The 15,648-nt window shown below is 32.3% G+C and overlaps 3 protein-coding genes across 6 annotated transcripts; 1 reads left to right on the top strand and 2 right to left on the bottom strand.

Annotated features, from left to right (window-relative positions):
* Window positions 1-761: 761 nt before the first annotated feature.
* LOC139089054 (choline-phosphate cytidylyltransferase B-like) lies at window positions 762-11,338 on the top strand. Of its 3 annotated transcripts, none has more exons than XM_070638487.1 (3): window positions 762-998; window positions 5,217-5,348; window positions 9,105-11,338. In XM_070638487.1, exons 2-3 carry the CDS (start codon window positions 5,238-5,240, stop codon window positions 10,143-10,145), a joined length of 1,152 nt encoding a protein of 383 aa, XP_070494588.1. In that variant the 5' UTR covers window positions 762-998; window positions 5,217-5,237; the 3' UTR covers window positions 10,146-11,338. The 3 variants fall into 3 exon arrangements, with proteins under 3 accessions (XP_070494588.1, XP_070494595.1, XP_070494601.1); XM_070638494.1 differs by lacking the exon at window positions 762-998 and adding an exon at window positions 4,840-5,014; XM_070638500.1 differs by lacking the exons at window positions 762-998; window positions 5,217-5,348 and adding an exon at window positions 7,581-7,808.
* On the bottom strand, window positions 1,267-3,548 carry Ir68a (Ionotropic receptor 68a). Its single transcript, XM_070638463.1, has 2 exons — window positions 1,924-3,548; window positions 1,267-1,864 (listed from the first exon to the last, which is right to left on the bottom strand). The coding sequence occupies exons 1-2, from the start codon at window positions 3,520-3,522 to the stop codon at window positions 1,313-1,315; spliced, it is 2,151 nt and encodes a 716-aa protein (XP_070494564.1). The 5' UTR covers window positions 3,523-3,548; the 3' UTR covers window positions 1,267-1,312.
* Window positions 11,294-15,103, bottom strand: LOC139089079 (choline-phosphate cytidylyltransferase A-like). 2 transcript variants are annotated; one of them, XM_070638510.1, is made up of 2 exons: window positions 14,849-15,103; window positions 11,294-12,564 (listed from the first exon to the last, which is right to left on the bottom strand). In XM_070638510.1, exons 1-2 carry the CDS (start codon window positions 14,975-14,977, stop codon window positions 11,572-11,574), a joined length of 1,122 nt encoding a protein of 373 aa, XP_070494611.1. In that variant the 5' UTR covers window positions 14,978-15,103; the 3' UTR covers window positions 11,294-11,571. The 2 variants fall into 2 exon arrangements, with proteins under 2 accessions (XP_070494611.1, XP_070494620.1); XM_070638519.1 differs by lacking the exon at window positions 14,849-15,103 and adding an exon at window positions 12,884-13,627.
* Between the last annotated feature and the right edge of the window lie 545 nt (window positions 15,104-15,648).

Raw genomic sequence — 15,648 nt, 5'->3', positions numbered from 1 at the left:
TCGGGGAAATTGTCGGAGAATATTTTCGGCAATTGAATTTAGGTATTATTCTTATTGGAATTTATTAGGATTAGATAATTTAGGGATGTGTTACATAATTTCAAGTTGTTGGATGTAATAATCAGAGATGTCTTTAGTAGCTCTTAACTCTAAGTGATCAGTAAGCAAAGTCTAGTATGATCCAGCTAGAAACTCATCCGAATTGTCCCATTCAACAATTCTGGATCACATCAACAATTTCCAAAATTATTAAGTAAATCAGAAAAAGCAGTTAGAAAATCCAAGCATGCTGTCTTTAATTCAGTTAAATCAAAAAGAGAAACTGCGCAATTAAGTAACATCATGAACCGGCAACATTCTAGTGTTGATACCCCTTCATATTTTAACATATTCCTCAATATTATTTGTTCATTACTGCTTCATATTGTCGTAACATTTTAGGGATAGACATGATATTACAATGATGGTAAGGAGTCGTTGTCTTGTGACATTCAGTTAAGGAGTTGTTGGGAAAGAAGAAGATTGAACTAAGGAATCTAAAATTCCCGCCAAAAACGTCGAATTTCCCTTCTTCTTTTTGAAAATTGATCGTTATTTTTAGTCGAAGATTCCTAAGATGTAATTTTAAAATACTATTTAAAAAACATTTTTGTGCGAAGAATTGATCTCGAACCCTAAAATCTCATCACTTGACCACAGTCCCTAAAAGTTTCAAAATATGCGCTTAATACACACATAAACTTTATATTCGTGACTTTACAACTCGAAATTCTGTTTACAATCGAGCTGGTAGAAAAATTTATTCTGAAAGTGAAAATTGAAAAATTTAATGGAAATTAAAGCTTTTGTTGAGAATACAATAGTAGAATATATAATTTAAATATACAATAATTAAGTGGAATATAAAGGATATTTGCAACAGTCCAGAAAATACCTCATATTCAACTAAATCATATTGCACGATTTTTCTTTTTCATCATTTCAATTCATTTAATCAGGTGAGTCACAATTTAAATACAGTTTCTACGATGAGAATATATTGTGTGAACAAATGAGAATTCAAGGAACTCGTTTATGAAATTAATAAGCCATGGTCGTAGTAAAATTTTTCATCTTATTGATTTTCTCATCATTAAAATATTTTTGTGTAAGATTCTTCTTATTAGCCAATATAAAGTCTAAATGTTACGTGATTTCTACAAAGAAGATTTTTAAGCACGTGAACAGAAAAGCATGTTGTGTATTTATACACAGTGATACGCGCTGTCAATAACACAAAATGTATGTAAAACTACTTCATTGACCTAGTGACTTAATACTGTAATTTTGCAAACGCATAAGCACTTCTTTTGTTCAATAGATTCTTATTATTCTGATGACGTCGACGTTTTGCAATTTTAAGTGATTCCATTTCACAATCCAGTATGATTCGCTTATAATATTTATCATACTTTGGATGACGTTTTACAAAAAATGACCAATAAGCATATTCACCAAGAAAGGCACAGATACTAATTAAATATCCAACAAAAAGTGCAACGAGAGCACCAAAGAATTTCTTTATATCCATAAGAGCTTCTTGTGGTGGCTCTTCTACACTCGATACAAAACTCTGAATTGCGTCATTGAACCACTTCTTAATTAATCCTCCTTGTGCAAGCCTGAGTATAATCTCATCAATTTTCTCTTTCAAGGGCGAATTTTTATCCAATCCAATGCTTATCGGCATTTTTATAGCACATTCATCCATTATGTGTAGTTTTTGAGATAATTGACTTTGTTTCATTTCATGTTGAAATCTCAATCGTCGTAGTTCCTCTAAACTCTCAAAATATGCAAATTCGCCTTTTTCCACTTTCATTATCTATAAATAGAATAATAAAATCACTTAAATATCTATGCATATATGCTCAATAAACTCACACCATCCTCGGCGACATCAATATTTTCAAATTTACTGCCAATTTTCTGTGCTATTGGATCGGGTGAAGTGATAAATAAGTTTCGATTTTGTTCACCCCATCCACCACATTTTATTCGACTATTTGCAAGTGTTCCTAATTGATCGATAGTTAATCGTGGCTGTGGATTTGCTAGAATTGATGTTAATGATGCACGATAAGCAACAATCAATAAGACACAATAGATCCACCACCATCCAGTTAATAATCTTATAGACCAACGATTTGGTAGTGATGGAAGTGAAACTAATAAAATCATTGAATATGGATAGACTATACATGCTGAAAAGTCATCAAAAAGATCCTTAACTAAAGTTTTCTTTCCTGTTGCTGAGTCGACTCGGACATAATCTTCATTGTCTATAAAAATGTAGGATTTAGAGAACAGCCAAAATACAATAACGATAAAAAATAACGACAAAAATGCTCCAATCCACATGTTAAGTCTAAAAGGAAGTATAAGTGCCTTCCAAGAATTATCTCCTAATATTTCTGGCGTTATAAATGTCAAACATTGTATTGTGTACGGATATGATAAGTCCATAACATCATAATTATACATCGTATGATATAAATCCGCTAATGCTATGTCTGCACGTGCTTCATTCATTTCACCTAATAAACCGGTGTAGTTTCCACCAGCTATTTTCTGTCCCCATTTTTCATATTCACTGTCAATTGTCTCATAAAAATTTAAATTAAAATTCATTTCCCTTCCAATCGCATTTATCAGTTCAATTTCAAGTCCAGTATAATGAACTTGTGACTTATTTCCATCGTCATTATAATCTTTAATAATTGCTGGCGCGTGAGAATAGACAACAACATTCATATGATTTCCATTAATCTGTTCACTTTTCTTATCGTCAAACAGTTCCGTTTTCTTTAGAAAACGATTCGGCGGTATGAAGTAGTTTACAATTTTTGAGACATAAATGCCTCTTAATGTTGATGGAAATGGAACTGTTGATAGCTCATATAACAAGCCCTTCTTATCATCCATTTGACTCTTCCTGATAAAGATAACATTTATCAATCTCTTCCATAAATAGTGATACTCAGGTGCAAATAGACGATAGTCATGCAACATGATAAACTTGGCATTTGCGTTGAACAGTCGATGATGATCAGCATACCTTAATAATCCAATCATTTGAATTCCATTAATTATCAGAATGATGTAATAATCACAGCTTTGAGATTTCATGACATTAAGCATAAGAACGACTTTTTCTGTTGGTTCCATATCATCGTCCTCAAATGCCTCGGAATCGATTATGCTTAATATGTATATCAATCGTCCTTCAATTGATGTTATCAATGATCCATAATACATTTCATTTTCATATATGCTGTCGGTAATAAAACAAATTGTTGATGTTGGCAGTGATTTTATGAGTACTGTACTAACGAAATTCCTTACATCATCACGTTTGTTAGTGCCTTCAAGCTCTTTATAGATTGCTCCATATTTAACAAATGATGATAATGAGTTAAAGATTGCGGAAGTGCCGAAAATATTGTACAACAAGATGAAATACAGCAATTTATGCTTGTACATCGCAATGGATAATTATGTAAACTGCTACATATTTCTGCAGAAATAAGGCAGGCATCCGATATGTTTTCATACATATTTAAATTTTCAATTGTTCTCAAACTGTCGAAATTGTCGATAGAACATTTCAGTTACGATAACCTGTTTCATGCCGATGAACTTTTGTTGAAAATATGTGGAACTTCGACTATCAATAAAGAGCGTCAAGTTCCTTTTACGAAATCATTTTTTTAACAGAACAGACGACAAACCCAAAGTCCAAAAATTGTAACAATAAGCATGAAAATTGGCTTGTCTGAAGGTTGCTGCAATGACGCATTTGATGATGAAATATTTGTAGATTGTTACGCTTGTAGCTTTATGTCCATAGTAATACATTTAGAGTCGTAAGGTTGGTGGCTAGTAATACAATGACCCGAGTAGCACAATACTGAGTATCACATTTTTGGGAGTCAAATTTGATCGAACTCCGGTGTCTCAAGGTCATCAGGGCAACTAAGCGTATAATCTTCAATACGGCAGTAGCAAACAGTATGTGCCGCCTGGGCAACATCGAGTCTAATCACCAAATTGACGGCCACACAGTTGTACCCTAGCGAAGACAGTGTGCTGTTCGGACATCTTCGCGTTTTATTACTGTATTCACGGCGACTCCGCTGTACACTAGCGAACATTATGTGTCGTCAGGGTAACATCACGTCTCTCCGTAAATACAGCGACATAGCTGTGCCCTAGCGAACACTATGTATGTGCTGTTCGGGTTGAAAAGAAGATAACGAAAAGAAAAGGAACTTGCTGTACACGCACAGCATTCTAATCAGAAAATGTTCAAAAACCAGTTTGTTTGTGAGACAGTCAGGCAGACTATAAGCAGACAGAATCACTAATAGCTATATAAATTGACTATAGAACTCACAAAAACTATTTTATTATAGTGAAAAACAAAGTATCGTATGATGATCTACAACGTCTACGATTGGCTGGTTTTATTTTAGAGGCACGACGCTCTAATTTAAGAACTTCTTCTTGCAATAATATCGCATGCATTTAGAGAAAAATAAAAATATAAATTTGCCGGCTTCTCAATTTTCATTCTATATACAGTTTGACAAGCATAATGAGATTGAGAGAATTGAAAAGGAAACAACAAAACACATGTAGATGACGTGGAAGAACCTTTTTTTTTGTATTTGATGTTTAATAAGCGCGCATGAGCAAATATTAGCAAAAAAATAGTGTATTTTTTGAGCGAATTATATAAAATTAACAGCTGATTGTAAATATTCTCTCAAATTTTTGAGACATACAATATACAATACAGCAGTAAGACGGAATCACCCCGTCGTATTCATTTTAATTCTCTCGACTGATGCTTAATCGACATTAAATATTGTGATCTACTGTTATTCAGATCATAGTACGACCTTTTGGTTCATTGTATTCTATATCTGTTTACGTAAATAGAAACAAACAAAGTTGATTCCATTGCTACTCTGTAAGTATTATTTTTGTAGACTGGAATGCAAATTGTGAAATTGAAAGCCACAAAATTCGCAATTTTAATGGTATTTTAAAGTAATACAACGACTGCTGGATTAATTTCATAAGGTTCACACAATATATAGTCATAGAAACTTTATCGTCCGTCTTTTAATTATAAATATATGGTAATTAATATTGATTTCTTTAAATTCCAGAAACTCATCACCAAATAAGACATGGCATCACGCAAAAGACCCCATGACTCAACGAATGAGAATGGCTTAAATCATGATATGGAAGGAATTACTATACAGAATGGAAGTGAAAGTATCAAAGTTTATAGACCGGTAAGAATCATTAACTATTTAGGGTTTGAAAGTTCACCCGGTGTTTGTTACATTAAATATTAAGTTAATTTCAACATATTAAATAATAAGTTGTGCGGACACATGCGTGTGGAACATATTTGTGTTTACTAATAAGTCTCGTAAGGATTGAAGGGTGTAAGTTCATTCTTGAAATTAAATATTGTTTGGCTAGACCAAGTTTCAATCTTGTCAGCAACATTATGCATACATCTTTCAAGTGTTGAACCCTTACAGGCAAAGAGACCGTTTTTAGGATCCGTAGTGGTCCTTCTGTACCATAAGAGCACATTCTTTGCCTGTTAGGGTAAAGTTTTTGTCACAGTTTGAAGTCGACTCGGATTTTGTATGGAAAAGTCGACTTGAGTCGATTTGACTCCATACCAAGGCATTGACACACGTTTCATCCGGATGAAAGCGGATGAAGAATGTCAATGCCTTGCTCCATACATCATTCGAACGCTGGTATTTGAATGCTTATGAATCTCCGACTCACAATATTAATATTACTTAATATTCAGCATTCCATTCAATCCTCAATTTCCCTAAGCATAACAAGCTACAAAGTGACTAATCCTTGAGTCTTGCCCACTCTCACTTCTTATGAAACTATAAAATAACTTTTTAAAAATCAATAAATTGATGAGTAAGTCGATTACACATTTTATAGTTACGTTAGCACAAATAAATCAATTCCTTAATGAATATACATTTTAGAATAATTAGAGAAAGTCGAAGAAGTAAGTCATTGCATCATCTGATGCATATTACTTTCGTTCGAATCGTATGATCTGAATTGTGTATATGCACAATAGTGTCATCCGATCAATGTCATTCTAGAATGTTTATTTAAAGAGATTTTAATCATTGTATAGTGTTGCCTTAATAATTCATTTGTTATGATTATCTCCTCAGAATGTATGTTGTTATATATTCATTATATAGTCATTCTACGGAGTCATGTTTTGATGGTTTTGAAAATTTCCAAAAAATTCTGCTAGAATTACAAAAACATTCATTGGAAATTCCAGATAGAATGGAATGTCATCATTGGAATTTGATATCGTGTTTCTAGTCCTTGAATGAACTCTAATGGAAGTTGGCATTACTTTCCAGTTAGCAATCAAATTCCATTGGATTTTACAATGGAAATTCAATTTATGTCCAATTTTGAAGTCTGTATTGAATTTCTTGTCTTGGAACAAATTCACTGAAAATTTGATTCATAAAACCAGTCGTGGAATAAATTCTGATTTAGTCTTTCCAAGCTTAAAATTCCATTGAAAGTAAATCAAATCCTTCCAATATCTGAAATAGTTCTATTAGTTGACCTTTCCAGAAACTGGAATAATTTTCATTGGAAATAAGTTATTTTTGAATTTTAGAAAACCGTTATATTTCCAGTCATCGATTTTCCAATTTTTCGCAAGGAAACGCCTGTGATAGTTTATGCCTATTCGCAGACAAATATTGTTACAGATCTGTTGCCTGTGCCTGTTACAGACACCAGTTTTTGCAACTCTGTTTCCAATCCGAATGGACAAAAATACTTTAAAAGTAGTCATCATTTGATAGTCCTCTGAAAGCATGCTCTTTGCCTGTCAGGGTTACTCATACCAATTCCAAAAATATTGCTAAATCACATTAGTTCCACTGTGCTATTTAACAAACGATTTGTGCGGTGTGCACCTGACTGTTGCAGTAACTCATTAAATTCACATTTTGTAAAAACATAATAAAAGACTCATACATAGCTACTTGCTCAAAAATTACGGAACCTTGCAATATTTTTATTATCTTATCAAATCAAAATAAATTTAGAATCATACAAAAGCCTTGAAAGTAGTCATGAACATTCAACGCAATGATAGTGAATGAAATCAATGACTTACTCAGATCCTGCTAATTTATAAACATGTGACAATCACACGAGCATTATGGATGATCCGTTTCGAAACATTTTTTGTTTGATAATATTGTTCCTGAATGATTAAGTCGTAATTGTAGATTTGAACAACTTGTTATGATGATGAATGAATGAGTTGGAAGTTTTTGAATCTAAAAATTGACTCGTGTGACGTCAAAATTTTTATATTTGAGAAATGCTTGGCTACTGTGAGCAAGTAAAGATAAATTCGAGAGGATCGAGTAACTCTCTGAGCAGCACAATTAATACATATATCTAGAAAGCAAAAAATAGCAAACAGCAGAAAAAATGTAATACGTGGAAGACCTACATGAGTCAGTTAACATTCATAATTCAATGGAACAGCAACATATAGCTGCTAAATAGCATATTTGATCAAATACCTTAGTTAATTTGTAGTTGCGTGCTTCAGTAATTTTTATTTAATTAAATCAGTGCTTAATTTGCTAAACATGGCACCTAATACGACCATTCCTACAATAGCATTGCATGATGTTCCACTTCCAAAAAAATCGGTAAGAATTTTAGAATATTTATAGCGATATTGAACTTGTGCTGAATTTGAAGCCCCAATTTTCCCAGAATAAACTTTTCCTCATTACATCATAGCCGAAATTTCTTTTTTTGTTTTTCCGCCTTTTTCCTCACATTTTCTTTTCTCGGAAGAATAGCTGAATGTGATAATTAAATAGTGACTAAGGCGCAGTTCTGATCATGTCAGTGAATATTTGAGTATCGTGCTGTGATTTGGCTATAATTAGTGAAAGTTGAGTCAGGATTACAATAAAAATTTGGAAATGCATGATCATTGTTTTTAATAATAATGTGTAGACATGACTAGATGACGTCCATCAAAAAACTTTCTATATTTGCAATAAATGTAGCCTGATCGAGACAATTTGCTATTTTGTCCACAAAATTGGCTCGGTGCCACTTCATCACTACTTACTTCGCTTTCCGTACTGATCAACTATGATCCATGGCCTTCCTCAAATGACGCCTAAAGCTGGTTCTATCACAGGCTTCCGCCTGACAATTGCCAATACCAAACACAATACTGTCTCTATCGACACGACGACAGTAACTCAATATCCTAGTACACGTTCAAATATTCCCACCATAGCTTTAAGACAGCAGTATGTTTAGATTCAACTGAGTTGTCAATTTGACCGTAATGACGACAGCAATTTAACACGTGCCGATAGAGTGAATGACGTAGATCAAATAGGAAAATCCCACCAAAATGTATCAAAAAGCAAGCTTTGTTAGATTCATAGCTCACGCTTCGACTATATGTGACGTATTGTATCTAGAAGAATCCAAAAAATGATCTAACACTCTGTTAAATGCTAAAAAGCTAAAAGCCTGATCTACGCAAGCATTAACATTAATATCCAAATCCACATCCAGTTGGTGACAACAAACACGACTCTTTGTGCTAAGTAATGTATAGCAACAGATTTGTCACAGTTCTTCTTCCACTTCTTTTTTAAAAAACAAGTTGTAAAGCAAAGAAATGATCATAAAAGCTATAAATAACACATGCGAAATATTTGTGCTATAAATTATGTGTCTCGTCTTCCTTCCTCTCATTCTCAAAATTCCATGAGCAGCCTCAATGAGTTGTTGAAGGAATACCTTTGAACTTTGTTTAATGTTTGCAATTCCGCAAAAAAAGAGATCGCCTTGAATTTTTTAATTTACGATATCACTCAGCAACATCTAGTCAGGCTGAAAAAATAAAACATTGAAAATTTGAAGCACATGCAATCAATTAATTTGTTCCTTCTGTTTTTTGTGTATCTTTATAGACATTATGTAAGCCGGCACCATATTCAACAGATCCAGAAGCAATAGCTGAGTATGAAGCATGTGATTACACTCAAAAGATATCCGTTGAGATGGCAAGGAATGGAACAGCACCAAGAAAAATTCGTATTTATACGGATGGAATCTATGATTTATTTCATCAAGGTCATGCACGGCAAATGATGCAAGCAAAAAATATCTTTCCAAATTCTGAAGTCTATCTAATAATTGGAGCCTGTAGCGATGATTTGACACATACGATGAAAGGCCGAACAGTTATGACAGATGTTGAACGATATGAAGCAATTCGACATTGTCGATATGTTGATGAAATTATTAGAGATGCACCATGGAAAATTACTGATGAGTTTATGGAGGAGCATAAGATTGATTTTGTAGCTCAAGACTCGACGCCTTATGTCAGTGAAGATTGTGACGATATTTATAAAGAGATTAAGGAAAAAGGATTCTTTGTAGCCACTGAAAGGACTGAAGGTGTTTCAACATCAGCTATTGTTGCTCGAATTGTAAAAGACTATGACATTTATGTGAGAAGAAATCTTGCGCGTGGATATACTGCCAAGGAATTGAATGTGTCATTCCTAAATGAAAAGAAATTCCGTTTACAAAATAAGCTAGACGAGATGAAGAATAAAGGCAAGAAGGTGATTGATGATGTTAAGGGTGATTTTATTCAAAAATGGGAAGAGAAATCTAATGAATTCATTCGTACATTCTTGATGCTCTTTGGACGCGATAATTTGTCACAAATTTGGGATAAATCAAAAGGGAGAATTAAGGATGCCTTGCATAAAAGAAGTCCAAGTCGTAATAGTTTATCACCATCAAGATCAGATGATGAAGGTGAACCATACAGCAGTAATAGCAGCAATAATGGAAATAATAAGCAAGAGCATGATTCTCCACCTCCAAAGCGTGTCCAAAGAGGAAATGCCACGCACTTACCACTAACATCAGATGATGACGAAGATGAATTTTTATCACCAACAACATCCTTTCCACAATTTGGATTCTCAAATTAAACATTATAACTTATAGTTTATTATCAGACATACATAAATATGTAGCATGTAACTTCATTAGTGTACTGAATTAATTAATTTATTATTATTATATTTTATACACAATTTTTTGTGACTGAATGGATTGGAGATAATGATAATTCTTGGAATCATTTCATGCGCGAATATTCTTTATTAATTTCACCAAAAAAAAAAGGTTTAGACACACTTTTTATCGTTTTATATGTGCTTATTATATAGTCATTAGTACGTTCTATTGAAATTCATTTCTTAAGTTTTAAACTTTTTCCATAAATAATTAATATTTAGAAGCTACCAATGTATAGGCCGAGTGATACTATGAGAAATTAGACATGTGATGTGTTTTACGGGAATATCGTCAGTTTGTTGGCAAGTTTCTAGTTTAAAGTGTAGAAACTTCTTCTTGTGAAGTATGTAAATTCATAAATAATTCTCAAACTTACTAGGATATTTAGGCAAGAGTGAGTTCTAATTTCAGAACAAAGTTAGTAGATTTTGTTTCCAAAAGAGTTACAATCAATGAAATTTTGGAAATGTCAGTCAAAATTAAAGAATCAGCAGTCAAAATAACGACAATATCTGTTTTGAAAAATAACGGTTAAAATTATTTTGAATGAAAAGTTAATTTTAGTTTTGAAAATTAACGGCCAAATCTGTTTTGAATTTTGAAAACTAACGGTCAAAATTGTTTTGAATTTTGAAAATTAACTGTCAAAATTTTTTTTGAATTTTGAATGAACTTAATTCAAAATTTTCAAAAAATAACGGCCAATCTTAGACTAAATTCTTCAGTTTGAAGTCTTAATGACTTTGATACCAAATTCAGTTCCAGAAACTTAAAAATTTTACCACGACTTACCGTAAAATGCAATCAACTGTCGATTTTCTCATATGTCCCTCGGGCAAACCCTCAACATTTAAATGAGGGCAGAACATGAATAAATTAAAGAAATAATGACACCAAGTGTGCGTAATTGGACGCTTTATAACAAAAAAATGAGAGAACTAATTCCTGAAAATATTGATTTTTAAGTAAAAAAAAGCATTAAAAACAGCTTTAAAAAAATTGTAGCTAATTGTTCAACAAAAAAGAAACAGGCAAGACAGAAGTAAAAGAAACGAAGAAATTTCATTGGAAATAAATCAAATATTTATTGAATACATGAACAGAAGTAGAAGATTTTTTAATATTTTCTCGTGGCTATACATTTACAGAAGTTTTCATTTCAGCTCTCAGATTATTTGGAATTTGGATTAATTTTTTGTCATTTTTTTATTAATTAATGATTTTGCATGCAAAAGAACTTCAATTTATCATATCACAGATATCGTGTATATATCGACTCCATATGGAATTAATAATTACAACAACAAATCAGCCATTGAAGTCAATTTCCATTTATTTTTATATGAAACGATTAGACGGTAATGTGAATGTGATAGATGGAAAGCCTGATTGTGCAAGATTTAGTTCCTCATCATCCTCATCTGATGTTATTGAGCAGTGCTTCATTCTTGGAATTTTTGTTGGAGGTGGAGAATCAGTGCCATTATTGTCACAAATCATATTTTTCTTATTATTCTTTTTTGGATGTAAGCTAATGACTTCCTTAATTCCTCCTTTTGACTTGTCCCAAATTTTTTCCAACAAATTTTCACGTCCAAAGAGCATCAGGAATGCACGAACAAATTCATTTGACTTCTCTTCCCATTTTTCAATAAAATCTTCTTTAACCTTTCTTCCTTTATGCTTGATCTCGTCAATTTTGTTTTGTAGACGGAACTTCTTTTCACTCAAGAATGAGACATTGAGTTCCTTTGCAGAGTAGCCACGCGCAAGGTTTCTTCTCACATAAATGTCATAGTCTTTGACTAATCTTGCGACTAGACCTGATGTGGAGATGCCTTCAGTTCTTTCAGTAGCCACAAAATATCCCTTTTCTTTAATTTCTTTGTAAATATCGTCACAATCTTCACTGACATAAGGCGTCGAGTCTTGAGCTACAAAGTCAATCTTGTGCAATGCCATAAACTCATCAGTAATTTTCCATGGTGCATCTCTAATAATTTCATCAACATATCGGCAATGACGAATTGCTTCATATCGTTCAACATCTGTCATTACTGTTCGGCCTTTCATCGTATGTGTCAATTCATCATTACAGGCTCCAATAATTAAATAAACTTCAGAATTTGGAAAGATGTTTTTGGCTTGCATCATTTGCCGTGCATGACCTTGATGAAATAAATCATAGATTCCATCCGTATAAATACGAATTTTTCTTGGTGCTGTTCCATTTCTTGCCATTTCCGCTGTTATTTTTTGAGTATAATCACAAGCTTCATGTTCAGCTATTGCTTCTGGATCTGTTGAATATGGTGCCGGCTTGCATAATGTCTATGAATATATAAATACAGTAAAGTAATTAGTGACAAATATCCAGTGAGCTTAAGGGGTTACGCCTGACAGAATTAATTCAAGTTAAATACCTTAATAATTAAGTCAGACGTAATAATTATTATTTAATTAGTAAAAAGTGAATTTGATGATGAAAACAATAAAGTTTCACTTGATTTTCATTTTTTTTAATGTCTATAAAATAATTGAAAGTGGAACAATAAGCATAAATTCCAAAAATATATTTAACAACCCACTTTTCACTGCCATTAACAAAACACACAAGAAATATATGGAAAGCCTTAAATGTGTCACTTACAGACGATTGTTTAGAAACTTTAGAAAGTTCTGCAATTTGGATTGTCGGGAATGTATTATAAGGAGCCATAACTATCTCAATATTCACTAAGGTACTAAGTACAGTTAAATTAATTAATTTAAAATGAACTATTTATTAGAAATATAGTCTTAACTCATCGAGAAACAAATTTCTACTGATAGTGATCGCTTTTCTGAACACGTCGCTTAATTTTTTTTTTATTACAGCAACAACGTTTAGGAGAGAGAATTTGTGAGAAAGAGAGTAAATAAATATCACCCGACAATTCACAAATCCCAAAAAACACGTCATAGTTTCTATAATACAAAGAGTTCAGTTTCAGGATGTAAATAACAGGGAATTTCAGACATTCTTAATCACTAATCTGTACTCGTAACAGAGTTTTATGTCGTTTTAATTAATTAATTATAGATCCAGTAAACACATTTTTTTGAGAGAGCGGAATTGAGAGAATTTCATTTAAATTGAATGATCGCCGATTGCGTGACGTCACTTAATTTGTAATTTTCAAATAGGCTTGATGTTTCGCATTCTAACATTAATATGATTTCATTTATTGCTGCTTGAACTTGTTATTTTCTATACTTTTTTTCGTGGAAGTAGAAAAAGAAGGAAAAGAGACTCAAAAAAGGCTTGACCTTGATACTATTATAAAGCGTATTTTATCATGAAGGTGATAAAAGTGCTCTTAGAAATTCGTCACGCCACCGCACCAATTGTTGAATGACGTTAATGTATGGATCTACACTTTTTTTTGGGGATTGATCTTAAAAAGTGTTATTTTTTGACGAACAAGACATGCATGGAAGGTCAGAAGTAATTTTATGTGAATTTTAATTAATGAACATTGTAATATGTGAGAATGATTAAGCAATTTTGCCAATAGATGAGATTAATTAGCGGTAATCAATTCATTTAATTTGCTGGATGATATAACGATGTTCAAAAATTCAAAAAATCATGAATTGAAATGAAATGAACTTTGAATTACTGAATGATTTTGACGAAAAAACAACTATTTTGAATTTCAAAAGTCCGTTAAATATTTCAATCATCTTCAATAAATTTTCAGACAGTTTCAATGCTCAAATAGAACAGAAAAGCAGATAAACTTTCCATCAAAGCCGACTAAAGTGCTAAACAATTTTAATTATCACAGAAAAAAAGACTGACGCAAGCATTTAGCAATAAAAACAGCAATAAGACATCATTTATATGAATGAAAGTCCAAGAATATCCCTCATAGAAGCGAATGACTTGCGGAAGAAGACATGACATTCAATAAATCAGTCACAAGTCACAGTTAATATATTTAATTTAGTGACATAACTCGACATGTGTCCATGTTGATAATGAAAAATTCCCGGTTTATCGTACAACAAAAAATGTATTATTGGAACTGATATAATTTACAAATTGCACAATAACTTAACTTGCTGATAAGACATCATACGATCAAGTCACAAGATTATTTTTAATTCATGCATGATCGACACTCTCGATTTTTTTTTATTTACAAAATTCTTACGTGTGTCAAAATAATCGAAATAAGGTTTGTCATTGTTAACTGCTGTGCATTGTGTTTATTTATATCTATTGAGCGCAAAATGCACAGTTAATTTTTAGATAGAATTTATTCTCATTGTACTCATCTTTCACTGAACGATCTAAGCGATGTGCACACATAATTTGCATCAATTTAATGCTTTTGGGGGTCATGGGTTTGAATAATTGGTTTAAATTGATCAATTCTTATTGTTTACTTTTTGAATTTTTAATTTCCGTTACAAAATAAAAAAGAAATTTCTCCAAAAATTCAGTTATTAAAATCAAGGACCCCCGGACACTTAAAATAAACATTTGTGATGCATGTGACAATGGGTGACAATTTAAATGAATTTGAACTAGGATGTATAACGTAATCAAATGATATCAAGTCTTTACCGGTCTATTTTGTCTAACTTTATATGTTGGATTTATGATTAATCTCTTTTCATTAATCGTGGTTATTTCGTCAACTTTTTCATTGCCATTTGTCGCCAAAACTTGGTGTGGTCTTTTGCGCGATTCCATACTGTAATTTTCTTTTTTTTTCACAAATTACAAAGTCTATGTCAAGATAAGTGATAATAAATATATAGAACGGTGAAACTCTGTTCACATCCGACAACGAGCACTTTTATTCACTTACTGACTGACTTATTTTTCTCTGAGCGTTTCGCTCTCGTCCAAATATCGATTAAAGACACGATTTATTTTCGAGTGAAATGTATTTGATACGGAAAATCCCGAAAAAAATTAAATCTCACCCACTTCGACATATCAGCCACATAAGTTTATGTGCACTTAACATTGTGAGTTAGTTATGAAATCAAATGTGCAGGCATGGGGTTTGAAATTGCATTAAAATTGTATTTTATGATTTAACGGATTTTGAAAATTCGAATTCTTAACGAGGGGAAATTTTCCAAGGGGTTTGTAAGAAAAGCGGAAAAATCATTTGAATTTCTAAAAACCGTTAAATGGCAATATTTTATAACATTCATTAATTAATTGCATGAAGCCATTTGAAATAAGTATAGGTTCAGAACTCATATGAAATATCAGTGAAATCAAATACTGATCGCTGTCAAAAATGCGCTGAAGTCAATAGATATAACACGATGTAATACTTTTAATAACTTTCAATTCTGTACATGGAAATGCGCTTTCGTCGGTCGCTGTTATCTTGTCATTTGGAATTC

Source organism: Chironomus tepperi, unplaced genomic scaffold (genome assembly GCF_022539635.2).
Source record: "Chironomus tepperi strain 1889 unplaced genomic scaffold, CSIRO-AGI_Ctep_v1 contig_12, whole genome shotgun sequence".
NCBI lineage: Eukaryota > Metazoa > Arthropoda > Insecta > Diptera > Chironomidae > Chironomus > Chironomus tepperi.
This window is presented reverse-complemented; position numbering and strand designations above follow the sequence as displayed.

Coding starts and splice junctions, on each gene's coding strand:
- Ir68a (XM_070638463.1), bottom strand. CDS start 3,522: ATGTACAAGCATAAATTGCTGTATTTCATCTTGTTGTACAATATTTTC. Junction 1,865..1,923: donor TTGATGTCGCCGAGGATGGT/GTGAGTTTATTG, acceptor TTCTATTTATAG/ATAATGAAAGTGGAAAAAGG.
- LOC139089054 (XM_070638487.1), top strand. CDS start 5,238: ATGGCATCACGCAAAAGACCCCATGACTCAACGAATGAGAATGGCTTA. Junction 5,349..9,104: donor GTATCAAAGTTTATAGACCG/GTAAGAATCATT, acceptor GTATCTTTATAG/ACATTATGTAAGCCGGCACC.
- LOC139089079 (XM_070638510.1), bottom strand. CDS start 14,977: ATGGAATCGCGCAAAAGACCACACCAAGTTTTGGCGACAAATGGCAAT. Junction 12,565..14,848: donor AAGTTAGACAAAATAGACCG/GTAAAGACTTGA, acceptor ATATATTCATAG/ACATTATGCAAGCCGGCACC.